This window comes from Pagrus major, chromosome 13 (genome assembly GCF_040436345.1).
Source record: "Pagrus major chromosome 13, Pma_NU_1.0".
Taxonomy (NCBI): domain Eukaryota; kingdom Metazoa; phylum Chordata; class Actinopteri; order Spariformes; family Sparidae; genus Pagrus; species Pagrus major.
Genome location: NC_133227.1, coordinates 18550341 through 18569740, shown reverse-complemented (window position 1 = coordinate 18569740; position 19400 = coordinate 18550341). Strand labels below are relative to the sequence as shown.

Here is a 19400-nt window from a genome sequence, read left to right as displayed (position 1 = left end):
TATGACTCACCTTTGCTTCTCCTCAGACGCTTTATGTCAGCCTGTCCAGCAGCATGTTTTGTGCTGACTGGTTCTGTTTGGCACCCCAACTCCCTGGTCTTTTTTGGCTGAAATATAACATAATTGTGTTTCACAATTCTAGTTTAGGCTAATGTTACAATTTTTTGGGGGAAAAATTGACTATTGCGCGCAACCACTGGCGCCTAATTTCTGGGTCAGCTGGAAACCGATGCAGCCCTGAGATGTTTTTGCAACCGGGAAAACTACACTGCCAACCCATTGTGGCTACTAGCTCACAAACACTGAAACAATTAAACTACAAGCTAAAGCTAACCTACACCCTAACGAACTGACTAACTAACAAACTAACTAACGAGTAACTACTAGAACACAAAAAAACTAAACAGGCTAACTATCTAAAATTGCTAAATAACTACTAAATACTATAAACTCACACCTGATAACTATAAAATCTCCAAAAAAAATCTATGCTGTGCTAACTACCTACTCAATACTCACTATACCTCTCTTTTCACAATTCTCTCAATCCAACCTACTCGCCACAGATTGCAGAGTCGACAAGTGCTAGTTTTATAGGAGGGGTGGGGCGAACAGTGGTGGTTCGTGATGAAAGCTGCCTCCAAAATGTCATCAGCCTCCATCTCAGCCATTTGCAAAATTTGATTGTAATTTTCAACCCATATAGGGCAGTCACTCTTACATTTTTACAACAAAATACGCCAAATTGAAATACTTTGACTAAAATGTCAAGAGTTGGACCAGAATCAATCAACAACACTACTTCATACCCAAATACATTTGTTTTCAGCAGAAAAAAGTGGTTTGGGGGTTTAGTTACTCTTTAAACTGTGTATTTATACTGTGTACTGTGTATGTATACTGTGTACTGTGTATTCCTACTGTGTATTTATATTGTGTACTGTGTATTAATACTGTGTAATGTGTATTTATACTGTTTAATATGTATTAATATTGTGTAATGTGAATTTATACTGTGTAATGTGAATTTATACTGTGTACTGTGTATTTATACTGTGTGCTGTGTATTATTACTGTGTAATGTGTATTTATACTTTGTACTGTGTTTCCATACTGTGTAATGTGTACATATACTGTATGATGTGTATTTCTACTGTGTGCTGTGTTTCTACTGTGTATTTCAACTGTGTGCTGTGTGTTCCTACTGTGTATTTCTACTGTGTGCTGTGTGTTTTTACTGTCTATTTCTACTGTGTGATGTGTATTTTTACTGTGTGCTGTGTTTCTACTGTCTATTTCTATTGTGTGATGTGTATTTTTACTGTGTGCTGTGTGTTTCTACTGTGTATTTCTGCTGTATGTTTCTTTTGTCTATTTCTACTGTGTGCTGTGGATTTCTACTGTGCATTTCTACTGTGTGCTGTGTATTTCTGCTGTGCATCTCTACTGTGTGCTGTGGATTTCTACTGTGCATTTCTACTGTGTGCTGTGTATTTCTGCTGTGCATCTCTACTGTGTGCTGTGTATTTCTACTGCGCATTTCTGCCGTTTATTTCTACTGTTTTTCTACTGTGTATTTGTACTGTGTGCTGTGTATTTCTACTGTGAAATGTGTATTTATACTCTGTACTGTCTACTGGGTATTCATACTGTGTACTATTTATGTATACTGGGTACTGTGTACTCCTACTGTGTATTTCTACTGTGTGCTGTGTATTGCTACTGTGTATTTCTACTGTGTAATGTGTATTTATACTCTGCATTGCGTACTGGGTATTCATATTGAGTACTGTGTATGTATACTGTATACTGTATATTTAAACTGTGTATTTATACTCTGTACAGTGTATTTATATTGTTTACTGTATCTATGCTGTATATTTATACTGTGTGCTCTGTATTTATACTGTGTAGTGTGTATTAATACTGTGTAATATGTATTTATACTGTTTAATATGTATTTATATTGTATAATGTGTATTCATACTGTGTAATGTGAATTTACACTGTGTACTGTGTATTTATACTGTGTACAGGGTATTTATACTGTGTAACGTGTACTTATACTGTGTGCTGTGTGTTTCTACCGTGTATTTCTACTGTGTGCTGTGTTTCTACTGTGTATTTCTATTGTGTGCTGTGTTCCTGCTGTGCATTTCTACTGTGTGCTGTGTGTTTCTACTGTGTATTTCTGCTGTGTGTTGTGTATTTCTACTGTCTATTTCTACTGTGTGATGTGTATTTCTGTTGTGTATTTCTACTGTGTTACGTGTATTTTGACTGTGTATTTCTACTGTGTGATGTGTATTTCGACTGTGTATTTCTACTGTGTGATGTCAATCAATCAATCAATCAATCAATCAATCAATCAAATAACTTTATTTATCCCCACAGGGCAATTCAAAACCACAAGATAAAAAAATAAAAATAAAAAAACAACACATACAGCATCCACTCTGTCAGTAATTTTGTTGTCATTTGGAGTCGTACGAAATTAGATCCATTGGAGCGCCGCGTATATCCATATAATGCGAGTGATTGGGGCACCGAAGCGCAGCCTCTATATAACGCATTATCTGCCGCGAAACTACTTAATTTCACCAATATTTTGTTATGATACGCTAGTGCTATTCCCCTCTGAGTCCGTGGTTGCCTGTTATCAACATCCGGGGTCTGTAGGTTGACCTCTCAATGCTTCCACTTAAGTATTCGGGTCCATTTTCAGCGCAACTAGCCAGAGCTTGAGTAAGTCCAGGTTGCGGAGAGGAAGCCTGTGGAAGCTGAACTTCGTCCAATTGGTCATTTTGTTCGGACAATTTGGAAACATGCAGTAACGAACCATAGCAGTGCCAAATTGCAGCTAAACGAGCCGACCGCCACCGAGTGGCTGTGCTGTGGCTGTGCTGTGCTGTGCTGTGGCTGTGTGCGGCGCTCAGAGATGACATCATCCAGGTCAGAGGTTAGTAGGTCAACCTACAGACCCCGGATGTTGATAACAGGCAACCACGGACTCAGAGGGGAATAGCACTAGCGTATCATAACAAAATATTGGTGAAATGAACTAGTTTCGTGGCAGATAATGCGTTATATAGAGGCTGCGCTTTGGTGCCCCAATCACTCGCATTATATGGATATACGCGGCGCTCCACTGGATCTAATTTCATCTGAACGACTCCAAATGACACCAAAGTTATCTGGGTGAGTAAATGATCATATTTTAGAAAGCTAAAGAAATTATTATTTTTCTAAGCTAGAAATAAGGTCCAGGTTGTAAAAAACAGCAATTCCCCTTTAAGTCTGTTAGCTGGACTCCAATGATCTTGGAACAGACTTCGATAATGCTGCTGAGACAGTTCTTCTCCTTCACAGATAGACCATAAAACCAACACATAAAAGAAAACATCAACAGACTTCGAATAAAAGAATGATAAAAGTTACATAAAATGCTCTTAGAAACATTAAAAGAATTCAGCTTCTGCAGTAGATGGATACGTTGTTGGCCCCGTTTAACAATAGACTCTGTGTTTTTGTCAAACTTGAGTCTGGAGTCAAACATTGTACCTAAATACTTGTACAGTACCTTGCAAAAGTATTCACCCCCCTTGGTATTTTTCGTGTTTTGTTGCCTCACGACCTGGAATTAACATGGATTGTTTGAGGATTTGCATCATTTAATTTACAGAACATGCCCACAACTTTGAAGATGTTTTTTTTTTTTTATTGTGAAGCAAACAACAAATAGGACAAAATAACAGAAAAAGTCAATATGCATAACTATTCACCCCCCTAAAGTCAATACTTTGTAGAGCCACCTTTTGCGGCAATCACAGCTCCGAGTCGCTTTGGATAAGTCTCTATGAACTTGCCACATCTTACCACTGGGATTTTTACCCATTCCTCCTTGCAAAACTGCTCCGGCTCCTTCAAGTTGGATGGTTTGCGCTTGTGAACAGCAATCTTTAAGTTTGTCTACAGATTTTCTATTGGATTGGATTTCTATCTGGGCTTTGACTAGGCCATTCCAACACATTTACATGTTTCCCCTTAAACCACTCAAGTGTTGCTTTAGCAGTGTGTTTGGGGTCATTGTCCTGCTGGAAGGTGAACCTCCGTCCTAGCCTCAAATCACGCAGTCTGCCAAATGTTGACCTCGGTATTTCAAAAATCCTGGCTACGGCCCTGCTCCTGGGGATCATCAAAGATTTGGATATTTTTTTATAACCTAACCTTGACTTGTACTTCTCAACAACATTGTCCCTTACTTGTTTGGAGAGTTCCTTGGTCTTCATGGCAGTGTTTGGTTAGTGGTGCCTTTTGCTTAGGTGTTGCAGCTTCTGGGGCCTTTCAAAAAAGGTGTGTATATGTACTGACAGATCATGTGACACCTAGATTGCACACAGGTGGACATAATTTCACTAATTATGTGACTTCTGAAGGTAATTGGTTGCACCAGAGCTTTTTATAGGCTTCATAACAAAGGGGGTGAATACATATGCACATGCCAATTTTCAGTTTTTTATTTCTAAAAAATAGTTTTATGTATATATTTTTCTCATTTCACTTCACCAACTTAGACTATTGTGTTCTGATCCATCACATAACATTCAGATTAAAAAAACATTGAACTAAAGGCTGTAATGTAACAAAATAGGTAAAAAGCCAAGGGGGGGGGGGGGGGGGGGGGTGAATACTTTTGTAAGGCACTGTATGTCTCCACAATTTCTACATTTCCTCCATGAATAGTGCATGCAGCAGGATCAGAACGGTTCCTCCTAAAATCAATGATTAACTCCTTGGTTTTTGTCACGTTTAAGTCCAGGTAGTTATCATCGCACCATTCCACAAATGAAGGTAATGCACAGCCATGATCTGATTGGGCCCCCTGGAGGAGTGACAGTAGGGCCGTGTCATCAGAAAATTTAACAAGATTGCTGCCCACTTGGGAAGACCTACAGCTGTCAGTATACATAATAAATAACAAAGGAGAAAGGACACAGCCCTGTGGAGAGCATGTGTTTGAAGTGATGGAGGTGGACATACGACCATTCACAAATACTCGCTGAATTCTGTCTGTTAAAAAATTTAAGAGCAACAATAAAATCTGATCAGGTACACTCTAAAAAATAATTCTGCATAGTACTTAATTCAATTGGTGAAACATTTTTACACTTAAAAATATTGAGTTGATTTGAAAGCTCTCAAATCTGTTAAAACAAAACATGAGTATTGAGTAAATCTATTAATGAGTAATGAGTAATGAGTAAGTAATATTTTCAATTACATCTGAATGATTTGACTTGGCACAAACACCACATAAATTGAGTAAATGTAACTGAAATACTGTGTAAACCATATAGAAAACGTGAGTAGAAAGCACTAAAAAAACTGAGTAAATATAATTGAAAACATTTGTAGGAGATAATTGCAAATTTTCTAATGACTTACTAAAAAAATTTGTTGTACTGATTGATTTTTTAAACTTGCTGTATTTGATTTGAGGATATTCAGTACTATATACATACTACTACTATATACATATACAAATATGACCAAGATCTCACAAAACATTAAACTTTATTTTAAAACATTTTTCCCACAGAAAATTAAATTTTTTTCCAGTATATGCATATACCTAATACATAAAAGTGCATTTCAATAAGGAATTTTTAAAATACTTAGCATTGCAACTTCTCCCTAAGAACTGGAGCTAGATCACATATCGCAACTTGTCCGTCTGTCTTACCACTCAAGTTATGTGGACACAACCTACAGCAGCACATTCGAAGCTGTTACAAGAAAGGCAATTCAGGATACCCAAGATCAAACGCCTCTGAACTAAAATGCTTCTTGCCAAATGGCCATGAAAAAAAAGATACATATTAAAGATGCATATTAATGCAAGGGGTAATCTTCACACTAAACACATTGATGACTAGTAACTGGGCCCATCACATCTGTGACACAAGGGCAAAATCATCTCCACAGCATATTTGGCTTCACATTTAGATATGACAATACATTGGTCATCTCTTATGCTTTTTTAAACACCTGCATTTCTCACAATTACAGATACTCCAAACTGGAAATACAAAAACTACTTCCTCCTTTAGAAGTACAACATTTAAGTCACTTCTTGACTCGAAACTCAAAAATTGGATGCCTCACGCCTCACAGGAATGATTGAAGAAAAAAATCAAACGCATATTAATGCAAAATGTAAATGTACAATCAAAAAAACATCAACAATCAGTCAGACAACACCTGGAGGTGGTTTGACGAAATGAAGCCATAGATTGTCCAAATTTCTGTCCAGAAGAACCTCACTAATTACTGAGTGTACAGTCTGTTTTTTGCCTTACACACATGGTTCAGTTGTATGAGTCTCATCTGTGCTCATCTACCCCACAGACAACTATATCATTACATTGTTTTTCAGTCGTTGCACCTTTGTTGACAGGTTTCCAGCATCCACTTCAACGAGCATCTTTTGAAATACTTCAAAAATGTATTTAAGAGTTTTGGGGTATTTGAGGTCCAAGGCATAAGTTAGTCCAAGCAAGTAGCAGCAGGCTCTGCTGAGATCCCCAAGGTGGTTGAGTACGGTGGAACCCTCAATGACGATCCCTACATCCCTGACTTGTCCATCTTCATCACGCACAAGGTACAGAGCCATCGTCTCTGCTGCCAGCTCTTCTTCCACATTGACCGCTGAATCACCAAAATTCTGTAGACATTGTAAAGGAAACTGGTTATAGCAGGCAGTATGTCACCAAAATAAAAAAAGACCAAACTAACTACATAAATCAGCTACATCACGTTGTAAGTTGTCCATTATTTTAACTAGCCTATATGACAAATTTGAATGATGTGAACAGACACATGCAAATAACAATAATAATTCTGACTTCACCACTAATGAAGGTATCTGTGCATTAGGGCTGCCCGATAAATCGAATTTTCATCGTCATCGCGATATGAACATGTGCGATAAACACATCGCAAAAGACTGCCTGACACGCGATGAATATGAAAAATCATTTTGTTTACATGCGCCATGCATGCACCGTGAGCATGCCAACATTTAGCCTATCAGACAGAGCCCTGGATACAAGGGCCAATCAGATGAAGCCCCAGGTAGCCGTTAGCTACCCTGACAAAATTAATCGGCATCAGTTTGGTGGTGATTGCCAGGTTATGATGGCTGAGGGAGGAGAAAAAAGCGATGAAAATGGTCGACGAAGGCCTTGTGGTGAAAAGAAACAGCACTTCTGCTATATGAACTTATTTTGGATTCAGGAGAGACGACGTTGTAACGTGGGCTGGTGAAGGGGAAGGTGATGGTCCACTTTAGTGCGGTTGCTCTGGTTACTCAAGAGACGGCAGGCAACATGTGGGGGTTTCCGCACGGCACTTTTATTCATAACACTGACCATACCATGCCAGGTCTCTACGGCACTAATGTTACAGGCATACATGCAAATGAACACAGGCCGAGGTTCTTCTACCAACACTTCACAAAATAAAGACAAAATAAAAAGGGAAGTCTTCGCTCTGTTAGCGGTATCCTTTCTCATGAGGAGCGGAAGTACACCTGCTCTTCTTCATCATACAGGTTACATTACCCACTAAACAAAAGGAGGCGCCACCTAGTGCCACTACATTAAATAACTGACTGTTACAACGTGTTACAATGACAGGTACTGTGTGAGCACATCAGCACATCTGGGAATGTGGTAACAACCTAACAAAGTTAACATGCTGGTTTTCTTGGCCAAGAACTTGTGTTAAGGGAATAACTAAGGTTGTAACTTGCCCTAACGGGTAGATATTTTTTCCTGATTTTATTTTCTCTTGATTTAGTGGGCTGGCCCTACTCTATTTCAGTTTTGTCCCTCATACTATAGATCTCTGCACCTTGTTAGGCAGAGTCAAGGGCCTTGATGATTGTGATGAGAGACATTACAGTTAATTTAAAGTGCCATGTTTAATTTATATTTATTTAATTATTTAAGTTGTTTCCCCCTGGATGTTTTATTTATTTCAACTCTGCATGGTAAGAGATGTTTTGGTTGAGTTTGCAAGAAAATAGTTTAAAGGGAGCAGGGGAAATTAAACTTTAATTTCATATAGGTATAATGTCTTATTTAAATTAATGTTCTGCTTAATTGGTTGGGTATTCATGTTCGAAATAATTTATTTCATTCTTTATTCAGTGGACATTGGCTATTCAATGTTTGGGGTCTATGTTAGCAGTGTACCTATTAATGCGGAAACACTATTATTAACTGTATAGTTAATAATATGCAAACTTCAATATTTGTTTACTTATCGCAAGTTATATCATCATCGCAATATTGAACAGTGTTATCGCACATCGCAGATTTTCCTCATATCGTGCAGGCCTACTGTGCATATTTTCATTCATCTACTAGACTTAGCGATATGTCTGTTGGTGCCATAATGTAGTGGGGGGCCATAAACTAGGTGGGGCATTATGATAGCAAACAGCATACAGGTAAGACACAGGTGATGACCAGCAGGTGTATGAGAGGGGAAGCAAATAGTTTTTTGACCATGTCAGTGTGGCAGTGTTTTTAAACCAATAGAAACTATTGAAATGAAACATAATCTGTGAAGATAAATCCTCTCTGGAGATTACATCTGTTGTTAAGTGGCACTATATAAATAAAATAGATTTGAACTGAGCGTCACGCCAATATGGAATTACTTTAAATTTAGATAATATTTTATGTATTAGGTGTGCAGAATCCAAACTGATTTGGATATAAGCTACAAGACTAATGTTGTACTCTTTCCAATAGACACAAAAAGTCAAAGTGCCAATTGTTACAGCTGACTATGTATTCAGCGGAAACACAAATTTACAGATTACTGTAGGGAGAATGCTGAAAGTCATCTATTGCACTCACCTCAAACTCCTTGATTAAGGCACCCACATCTTCACCCAGGTGATCAATGAGACATCGGATGACAACTTCTCTGGTTTTCTCTATGGGAATTCCACTCTGTTAAGGAGAAAATGTATTTAAACAGCTGACAAGATTCAGCAGTCACTCTCCTCAGTGCAGATTTTGGCCCTTTTACTTTAAATATTATAACAGATTTGACTACACTAAAAAAATCAAACAAAATTTAGTGAAGCAATTGGTAAAACATTGCAATTTCTATTAAAATTCATTATATCATTCAGCCCTTATCTGGAGTGATCGCCGCAACCTTGAAGTCATGTTTGCCATGTGATATATTCCTTAAAAGTCTACTCAGAATATACTCACACTGAAACAGAGGAAAAAGGAATGAAAGATAAAACAGTGTGGTAGGCAGAGTGGTAGAGGAGCAATAATGTGAAGAGTGTATGTTGCATATGAAGAAGACAGACAGAGGAGATTGAGAAACACTGTGGTGGAATAAAGGCTGCATGAGGCATATGACCTTGTGTTGAATGCAAGAGTACAGAAGAGTCAGTTATTAGAGAAGTAAATTAGGTTTAGAAGAGACACAACAGGTGAGGGAAAGAAGTATCTCAACAGAGGAGTAAACTGAAATACCTGGAGTAGAATATTCATTTCTGTACGATGTCTCTCTCCAGCAGCACCTTTCTTGGCTTGGAAGATGGCAAGCAGTTTAGGGGTGTAATGGTCTAACATGAACATGAATTTGGCCTCAAGATTTAAGGTGGTAATTCGATGGAACTCAGCGTTGACCTGAAAAAAAGAAAAAGAAAAAGACAAAAAAGGACAGGGCCCAATTTACAAACTTAGATTTAAACAATACAATTTCTGAATTTCAGCCTCTTCTGCCCAAGGTATATGTGTTAAACTGTGTTGGAGAAATTAAATTTTCTCACCTGTGACACATCGAACAAGGCAGGCCACCTTTCCTTGATCTCTTTGATGCTCAGTTGAAGACTAACAACATCCTGTCTTCGATGAGCAAAAGTGTTGGACATCAATCCATTGATGGTTGCCCTCTCTCTCTTCTTTAATTCAGACAGAATTTTGAGCCGCTGTTGCTCTTGGTGTTCACTGCTTTCTCCTGAAGGATAATGTGGGAGATACATCACTTCCCCTTTGCGTGCTTTTTTAACATTTTGGGCTGGTTTCCTCTCACCAGGACGCTTGTTTTTGAGAGAATTGCACGTAACTTCAGGAAATCCAAGATTTCTTAACTTGGACCTATAATTCCCCATCTTGTATTTTAGGCTGTACATCCATCCAATCCATCCGTTGCGACTTCCAGGTTCTGTTAGACATGGGTGTTTTTGGACTAAGGCTTCTGCAACCTGTCCGACCTGAAGGCCTGTGGGATAGGCAGTGTAACTGTACATGTAATCTGCCAGCCTTTCCAGTATTTCAGACTTGACCCAGGGGTTGTTGAGGACAGTTCCATTTTTCAAAAATTGTTCATTCGCATTCCTCAGTACTGCCTCTGTTGCAACTGAAAAACGTGGAATTTCAATTTCACTTGGCCACAATACCCTTTCGGGGCTTAGTAAGACAGTGCCTTGTGATGACACTGATGATGTGCCATCTGACTGGTAGTCAGCAGAACTAGAGGATGACTGTGAAGACAGTGTTTTTGAAGTCAAACTGGAGGTGTCACTCACATTGTCTGCATCTGCCACATTTTCAGTCTCCAGTGTTGCTAATGAGAGCACTATGGATGGAATAATGACCACCTTGATTGTCCCCTTATGTTTAACCTCGTTAGTAGAATGAATTGTGAAGAAATCCCCAAAGTCCTCGTCAAAGTAGTGGAGGGTGAATTCCTCATGGATCTGGAAAGTGTCCTTCACAGTCTTATGCAATTGCTCCACTGTGTCTGGCATCCCTGATGACAGTGTGAGCTTCTCACTATGATGATCTATAATCACCTTCACAACAACAGGGTCCATCTGTATGAAAACAATTCACAACTGGAAATCAGAGTAGGATTGCTGTACCGTTGATGCTTTTAGCTTTTTCACCTACTACTGGACAATAATGTGTCTTTTTAAACTGACCATGCGTTTCCCTCCCACACAGTATGCTGCCAAGGGGTATGTATCACTAAGTTGCTGTATGTGCAGCAGAGTCACCTTCCCAGAGTGCTCCAAAACAAATCCCCTAAAATGTTCATAATACCAACTGTTAAGCAACTTAACAATGAAATTAAGATCACTGCCTACAATCACAATTTGTGAAATTTCCACAAAATCGGGTAGACCACCGGTAGCACCATGAGGCAAAATCATCCCAACTGCATATCTGGTTCCATGATATGACAGTGCATTTGTCAGCTCCACTGTGGTTTGTGTTGGATATACTTTTTTAAAAGACTCCTGTATTTCCTCATGCAGCAATGCCAATGGAATACTAGTTACTTTACTCACACGTAATGCAGGTTTCAAAGCATCAGCATGTAAATGATATGACATCATCATTTGGTGCTTTGTGGCGAGACTGAGTAGAATGTTTCTGAAACTGTTTGTGTGTCTAACAATACGCTTGAAAAAACTATGCTTTGCCTCAAAGCGCATAGTCCAGACACAAACCAAAGGTCCAAAGCATTTTATCATGTCTGGATAATGTTCCAAGAAATGGAACTTAGGAGTTAACTTAAAGTCAGGAAAAACTTCCAGCAGTCTATGGCGATGTTCAGATATCAATGCATCAAGATAACTTATACTGTCCTCGGTATGAATCGGGGATACCACGAGTTCAGTAATATCTTTTAATATCATGCGGGATCACTGAATGGCACCTTTGCACCAATTATAAATGGTAATAATCTTAGTAGTGTCCAATTCTCGTGTGTGTTTCCACCGATAGATCTGCGAGAAGAAAGATTTAGTGGGATGGGTTGGGGGCGGTCAGTTTTATCGGTCCAATTATACGGAAACTCGGTAATCAAATCGTTCAGTTGTAAAAGAGTGAAATACTGCTTTTTTACAAACACATTAAAACATAGTGCCAACTCCAAAGGTATTATTCCTTCCAAGAGGTCGTGGAGCACATCTGGTGGGTACCCTGTCACAAAATGGAAATGCTTCAATTTCTCTGTTAAGGGACACACCTTCTTTACACCGTAACAATGTACCAGATCAGGGTTTTCCTTTACAGATTGAACATGTAAAGTATAATTCTCCTTTGTTCTTGGTGGAAAAAACCCAGAATGCACCTCTTTTTGCTGGTAGTCTGAATGGTCCCCAATACAAAATCTACATATGTAATGCCCAGTAGAACTTTCCACCAGGCCACTCAAGGAATGAGCACCTAGATTATCCGCTGAAACACAAAAAACTGTTCCTCTGATATTTTTGCCACTGGCAGGAAAAAAAATGCCTTCTTCCTCTAATGTAATAAGGTCCTTCAAGAGAGGCTCCAGGACAGTTTCATAGCCAAATTTCTTAACATCATTAGCTTTGCAAAGAAGTGCCAAATTAATTGATGTTAATTGGGATCTCAATTCTGATGGCACATCTGCAAGTACCCAATACACGGCTGTCACTTTGTGATTTTTCCGTGAGGTTCCAAGTGGATTACATATTTCAAAATCATCCACCTAAAGTATAAGTGAAATTCTTAGTTCCCCATCCATGTGAAACTCATTTAACTTAAAATATTTGCCATCTCGAAAGGATGAAAGCTGTGATGCATTGCCTGAATGTCTTGTCAGTATTTTACTTACAACGTCTTTATTGTTTAACAGTTGCTGTAAGGATTGTAGGATGGGTACATATTGAAAAGAACAACTGTCCAGTGGATCAAATATATATTCAACTGGCTCGATAAAATAGAAGTTTTCTTTAAAGTATTTCTCCCTCTTATACTTAGAATGAAAAGGACCATCAGGACCAAACGCTTTAGTTAGAGGATTACAGAGTTGTAATTTTTCAACTAACTCACTGATAAGATTTTCATCAACAGTGCAGTTATTCTGTGTCAAAATGTCTCTCACTAAATTTGGAATGTACTGCGATGATGATGTGCAAATAAACTGGAGCTGTTCCACCAAGTCATCTAAACATTTACCTGTGACATGATAAATGCTTTCTAACTTCAACAAGAGAGAACCAATTACTTCCACAAATGCACTTGTATGTCCTTCGCAATCCAAATCTACAGAAGTATCCAATTCCACATCATCAGTTGATTCCACTGATGAAAAATGGCTTTCTTTCTGTTGAACACTGGTAGAAATAGGAAGTTTTACAATCACATCAGTCTTTAAGTCATCACATGAGTAAGATTGGTGCTTTCAACTTTTGTGAGTAGCATAAGTGCCATATATGTTTGTTTTGAACTCACAACCATCAAACACACACTCTATTGTTTCTAGTCTTTTCAGATGAGAGTTAATGTGTTGAAAATAATCTTTTGTATTTGGAAAGCACGAGTCACAAATTTTACATTTAAAAGCTATCACATCTCGTTGATTTTCAGTTTCCTCTGATTTGTGAGCTCTATACAAGTGTGTACGCAAGCCACCCCAAGTTTTAAAGGAACACGAACAGTTCAAATGAATACAAGGCAGAAAATGTCCACGACCAAAATGTCCATGTTTCAGTCGATAGTGTTTAAGAAGTCCCCCCTTCGATGATGCCACAAATGTGCAGAGCTTACACTGCCATTCCATACACTTTTACCTTACTGTGGGTTAAATGGGGTGCACCAGTGGCTCACAGGATGGAGATTATGCCGTGAGGCTCTCTTTTTCCCTTGATGATCTGGGTTCAAGTGAGGCTTGCTGCCCTTTGCTGCTCGTCCTCCCTATATCTTTCTCCTTCACACGTGCATTCCTGTGGCTCCCACACTCATTCTGTAACATAGGGACAAAATTTTCAAAACAAGAGCACAATAAAAACCTCTGTTGCCACAGCAAGTTAAGAAACTAAAGTCAATATTCCCACAATAAATTTGGAATAAATGTAGGGTATGCTTTGCTAATATTAAACAGAAACAACTTACCTCCCCTCTTTTCTTGATCAGTTGTTTCCCATGCTGAAAAGCAAATTTTGAAAATATATTGAATGCATGATAAAACCATCAATCTTATGGTATTTCCTTCCATAACAACCTAACACACAAGTCACTATGAATTACATGCTTTTATATCTCGCTGAATACAAACCAGTCTTGGCTTTAATAATTAATTCTTTAGTTTTTTCCTGTGAACTTTTAAAATAAGGCTACTAGAGATACACGCACTCTGTCGCTCCAGTGAGTGAGACGAGAGACCTGCACTGGAAATTAAGACAGAGCCCAGCCTGAGACGTTCAGGTACATGGCAACTTATTTTTGCCATTTCCTTGCTCGTGCTTAATCTCAATCACTTACAACTCAATTTTTATCGTATTCTTTACACCTTAGAAATATTGTTTACCTTCCATGCATGCCGATAAAGCTTATGACATTAAAAACAGAAAGAGACGAGACGCCTCACAGCAGTCGGAGGGAGGTCGTGTTCACGCCACATAAGCTGTGTCCAAATTCAGGGGCTGCATCCTTCGAAGGACCCAGCCTTTGTGGACTCCGAAGGCCGGGTCCTTCGGAGAGTCCTTCGACGGCCGCGTCAACTGTTGTTAAATTGGACGGTCTAGCCTTCGGAGTATTTCCTGGTTGCGTCACCAGATGTTCCCGCCCTTACCCTTACGTCACGATTTCTGCAGCCCAGGCCCGCGAAAGACAGATAATTTGACAGACAGAAGAGTTGGAGACGAAGATGTTGCCTTTAGATGTTTTAATCTTTGTAATCTTCCTCATGCTGGAGGAAGAGGTGATGCGGGTCCGTCGGCTCCGTCGGCGCCGCCGGCGGCTGGTGTATCTCCGGCTGAGAGAGGAACGTGGAGAGGTAAACCTGTTATTTGAACCCATAGTAATGTTATTATTATCATTATTAGCTAGCTAACAGTTTGGGGTCATTAACATACCAATACATTACGTTAATGCTAGACATATAAACTGTGAAATACTTGACAATTGATTAATAGTTAAAGAACCCTGAGCTTAATTTAATATTAAATATTTTGTCATGAATCATCAAAACCAGATTGAGAAGATAGACTGATAAGTGGATTGATAAACAGATTTAGTATTATCTACCAAAGCTCTAAAATGAACTAGAATTATCTTATTAACTAAAATTATGTAGCTATTGTCTAATTAACCATTTTTCTTCTCCTGTTCTGCCTCTCCCTTCCCAATCCAGACCAGACCCCTGTACTGCAGGGTCAACCTGGCTGTTCCCGTCCTCGACAGGTTTTTCGAGGACGGGGACACCAGGCAGGATTTCCGGCTGAGCAGAGAGTCCCTGGCAGTGCTGCTGAACCTTCTCCAGCAGGATCGGAGACACGGATGGGGTGCCACAATAGAGACCTTGGTGTTCCTCTTCTGGCTGGCGAGTGGGGCGTCATACAGGGTGGTCTCAAGGGTGTTTGGGATGCCTCGCTCCACCGTCCACTGGATCGTCCACCGAGTTACTGGGGAGGTGGTGGCCATTCGCCACAAGGTCATCCACCTCCCAAAGACAGCTGAAGACCTGGCTGCAGTAACTCGGGGGTTTGCAGGGCTGGCAAGACATAGAGCTTTTTTAAAAGCTGCTGGAGCGATCGACGGCTGCCATGTGAGGATCAAGCCACCAAGCGGCCCTGATGGTCACTGCTACAAGAACAGAAAACTGTTCTCCTCCATCATCCTGCAGGCAGTATGTGACCATCAGGGCCGCTTCGTAGACACGTACGTGGGCTGGCCGGGGTCGGTGCACGACTCCAGAGTACTCCGGCACAGCCCACTGTACAGGCAGGCTATCTACCCTCCTCCAGGGCACTTCATCCTCGCAGACGGCGGGTACCCGTGCCTCCAACATCCCCTCCCCCTCATCACTCCCTACAAGCGGCCTGTACAAGGTGTGGGACCCCAGCGCTTTAATGTCCATCATTCCAGGGCACGCTCTATCATTGAGCGTGCCTTTGGAATGATGAAGACCAGGTTCAGGTCCATCTTCCTGCAAGCGCTGGAGGTGCACCACACCTTTGTGCCTCAGGTACGTCATAACACAACAGGAGTCTTTTTTTGTTTCTTTGAGTACTGAAGCAGAGTAAATGAAAATTAATGAATATTTTTTTTCATTTCAGGTCATAACAGCTTGTGCGGTCCTGCACAACATCTGCCTGGGGGCAGGTGACATCATGCCCCCAGAGGATGAGCTGCAGGACGTCATGCCGGAGGATGAGGGGGAGGGGATGTTGGAGGCAGCCAGTGGTGCTCCATGGCGGGACCAGCTGTCTGCGGAGGTGTCTGCCCTGGAGGAGGTGATCCCTGACCACGACTATCTTTAGTTGGCAAGTAAAATAATCTTAAAGGCATATTCCAATTTAAAGTGTTTGGTTGATAGATTTGTTTGTTGTAAGTCTTTATTATTATTATGCTCACATTATGAAATCATAATTCTTTCCTCTTTCTTAAAAAATTCTTAGTGACATGGCAGCCGTCGATCGAGTCAGCCCTGCAAACCCTGTTGATGGATGATGCGGTGGACAGTGGAGACTACACCCCCCAAACACCCTGAATACCACCCCAGATGATGTCCCACTGACACCAGGGTCTTTATTGTGGCATCCCATCCAACCCAGCAGCACTGCCAGGGACTCCTGCTCAGTGAGGAGATTTTGTTGGAAGTGTGCCTGTGTGTGCCTGTGTGTGAGATATTTGTTGGCCAGTGCCGATTAATGTTTAATGTTTTTATGTTTGTTGCATTAAAGTCTGTTTTGTTTCGAATCTATCGTGTACATTCATTTCTGTATCAACATTACAAAATAAACATTAACCCATTGGCGAATAACAACTATATTTAGTATGCTGAAGGTGCAATATGGGACAGAAAGTGAAAGAAAGGTTTGATGTTTTAAAAACCTTGTGAATACTAAATGGAATAGACAACGTGTGAAAAATGACAATATTTAATTAATAAAATAAATAACAAACAATTAGAACATTGAACAATTAGAACAAATGAACAGAATAAAAAATCAAAGAAAAGAAAAAATCAGCGCTCAGCCAAGCGCTCAAGGAGCGAGAGCAACCGGTCCATCCTGGCACTACTCCTCTCTTCTGCCTCCCTCTGCAGCCTCATGTCCTCCCTTACTAGGGTTAAGAGGTCATCCTCCCTCCTCCTCTTTCTGCGTTGCCCAGGCTGACTCTCCTCCTCATCTTCATCCTCCTCCTGCTCAACCACTCCACTTGGCCCTGGTGTGTCCTCAGGCAACGAGGCAATCAGGACGGGGGGGGCAATGGACGGCCTCTGTCCCAACACTTCGTCCATGAGGACAAACCAGGGCCAAGTGGCAGCGGTTGGCTTCCCGCCGACCCCCTCTCCACTCGCTGGATATTTGCAATCCTAAGGCAGTGGAAATCAATCACGTCAGCAATTTTCAGCAAAGTATTTATTAAATTGTATGGTAAAACAAATAAAATGTAGTTTCCACATCATCATTCACACCTGCACCTACCTTATATTTTTTCTTTAAATTATCCCATTTCTTTTTTGCCTGCAGGGGCTCGACCTTCCCCTGCAGGCCCATTTTTTCTATAATTATTCTAAACACAGAGAGAAGCAAGAGAAAAGGTCAACACATGATCACATTAACACAGGGATGCAAAGATTTACAAAAAAGTGACATCAGGACACTGACAAATGGGCAATTTATTATTGCCTTACCTCCACCCAACAGCAGCGGAGTGCTTCGCCCCTGTAAAAAGGTGGTCGTTCTGACTTCTGAGCCGAATGAATTCCTCTGTTTGCTCCTTGCTCCCTAAAACAAAATGACATGTAAAACACGTGTTGTGTTATGTCAACAGACAAAAGGGTTCTGATACAGCAAAAATATAATAATAATTATTATTATAATTGATGATGATGATGATCCTAAACTTAGCTCTTCATTCAATCCAAACGTTTAACTAGACTTTACAGTTTTACAGTTTGGAAATAAAGCAGGGATCACAGCCTAATCTAAATTTGTTCATCTTGGTCCATTTATGTACACGAAGTAAAAATAAAATCTCGTCACAATAAGATATTAATAATAAGTCAACCTGAACGTCTAACATTTTGAAAGTGAAGGCTTTTAAGGCCTTACTTCTGCCGGCCTTACTTATGCCGTATGCTAATGCATTACCAGCGTCACGTATTTTAACTGAAAGTTAAAATTTGGAGGTTTTAAGTTACATCTGAAGTTTAACATATCTGGCGTTGGATGTTCAAATGAGTAAAAACCGAGTATAAACCCATTACTTACATTTATATATCATGTCCGTGCCACTTGATGTCGCCATTGTTCTCTTTTCCCGGGACTGAGCAGCGGCGCGCAAAGGATCTTGGGATATGGGAGGCCGCGAAGGATAGTAGCGGTGCGTCCTCCAGAAAGAGGGAAAAGAAGGCTGCATTTGTGGGCTGCATTTGGAGGAGCCTTCGAATTTGGACAGCCTTCGCGCAGCGTTGTGACGTAACTGGCCTTCGAATGCGCCCTTCGAAGGATGCAGCCCCTGAATTTGGACACAGCTATAGTCCGCTGAGTCCGCACTAGCTGCGATAATTCATACATTGTTTCACATTTCGGATAGTTTGCGTTTACAAAGCCAAGCCACCAAAACAGGCAAGGAAGCGGCGTGCCTTCTTCGACCGAGACCACCTCGTCCAGGTGGACTAGAGTCCAGTTGCTGGCTGAGGACTCGGTCGGCGTTTAGCGCCAAGAGACAGCCAGCCCGTGCAGAGCCAGCCTGAAACCACTGAAATGATAACTTTAAATTACATGTGTCCTCCAGCTATATCCTGTTTAGGTTTTAACGCGGTCTAAAGTTATCAACGGGCCTGCAAATTAAAACCCGACCCGACCCGCGGGTGCTAAAGCCCGGAGCGGTCGCGGTCTGACTCTCTAGCACTCACTGACAGCCCGCACGCGGCCAAAAACAAAACAAAACAACGCGGTGCAACAGCGCCCTGTGAGCTTTTATGTACATCCGTGATTTTCGGTGCCAGTCGACACGGCACCTTTTGAGAGGTGGGGCGGGGGTGCTACTCCGAGCCCTCAGCCCCGACTCTAACCCGCGGGTCGGTTCGAGTTGGGTCGGGCTCGCCAGGCGCCTTCAGTACGCTAACGCGGTCTGAAACCTGCACAGCTAGTCTGTGATGCATCTTCGATACGGTTATAAATGGGTGCTCTGGTTAACTTGGCAGGGCGAAAAGTTTTAGGTTTTATTCCCAAACCTGCCTCAACAACATGTTGCAGTTACACACATTAAATGTTGGAGCTACACGAAAGAAGCCTTTGACTAACTTCACAGTGCAACGAGTTGTTCAGACGCTAACAAGACAAGTTAACTAGCTAAGCTAGCTGTAAC

General features: G+C 40.7%; 2 protein-coding genes across 3 annotated transcripts; both read right to left on the bottom strand.

Moving 5' to 3' along the window:
* Positions 1-5143: 5143 nt before the first annotated feature.
* LOC141007390 (uncharacterized) lies at positions 5144-14196 on the bottom strand. 2 transcript variants are annotated; one of them, XR_012180009.1, is made up of 5 exons: positions 13971-14196; positions 13649-13821; positions 9570-9725; positions 8931-9024; positions 5149-6724 (listed from the first exon to the last, which is right to left on the bottom strand). XR_012180009.1 is itself a non-coding variant. In XM_073479749.1 (4 exons), the coding sequence occupies exons 1-4, from the start codon at positions 10913-10915 to the stop codon at positions 6413-6415; spliced, it is 1611 nt and encodes a 536-aa protein (XP_073335850.1). In that variant the 5' UTR covers positions 10916-12062; the 3' UTR covers positions 5144-6412. The 2 variants fall into 2 exon arrangements, 1 of the variants encoding a protein (XP_073335850.1); XM_073479749.1 differs by lacking the exons at positions 13649-13821; positions 13971-14196 and adding an exon at positions 9869-12062 and having other exon boundaries at positions 5144-6724; positions 8931-9026.
* A 2850-nt stretch (positions 14197-17046) lies between these two features.
* Positions 17047-19194, bottom strand: LOC141007373 (uncharacterized). Its single transcript, XM_073479729.1, has 5 exons — positions 19105-19194; positions 18299-18545; positions 17719-17812; positions 17510-17597; positions 17047-17397 (listed from the first exon to the last, which is right to left on the bottom strand). Exons 1-5 carry the CDS (start codon positions 19192-19194, stop codon positions 17047-17049), a joined length of 870 nt encoding a protein of 289 aa, XP_073335830.1.
* Between the last annotated feature and the right edge of the window lie 206 nt (positions 19195-19400).

Bases quoted from the DNA above. Each gene is read 5' to 3' on its own strand.
- LOC141007390 (XM_073479749.1), bottom strand. From the start codon at position 10,915: ATGGACCCTGTTGTTGTGAAGGTGATTATAGATCATCATAGTGAGAAG. The intron at 9,726-9,868 runs GTGAGAAAATTT...TCTTTTTTTCAG, and splicing joins CCTTGTTCGATGTGTCACAG to GTCAACGCTGAGTTCCATCG. The intron at 9,027-9,569 runs GTATTTCAGTTT...TCTCCTTAACAG, and splicing joins AAATGAATATTCTACTCCAG to AGTGGAATTCCCATAGAGAA.
- LOC141007373 (XM_073479729.1), bottom strand. From the start codon at position 19,194: ATGCATCACAGACTAGCTGTGCAGGTTTCAGACCGCGTTAGCGTACTG. The intron at 18,546-19,104 runs GTTAGAGTCGGG...GTCCAAATTCAG, and splicing joins CAACTCGAACCGACCCGCGG to GGGCTGCATCCTTCGAAGGG. The intron at 17,813-18,298 runs GTAAGTAATGGG...ATTTTGTTTTAG, and splicing joins CACGGACATGATATATAAAT to GGAGCAAGGAGCAAACAGAG.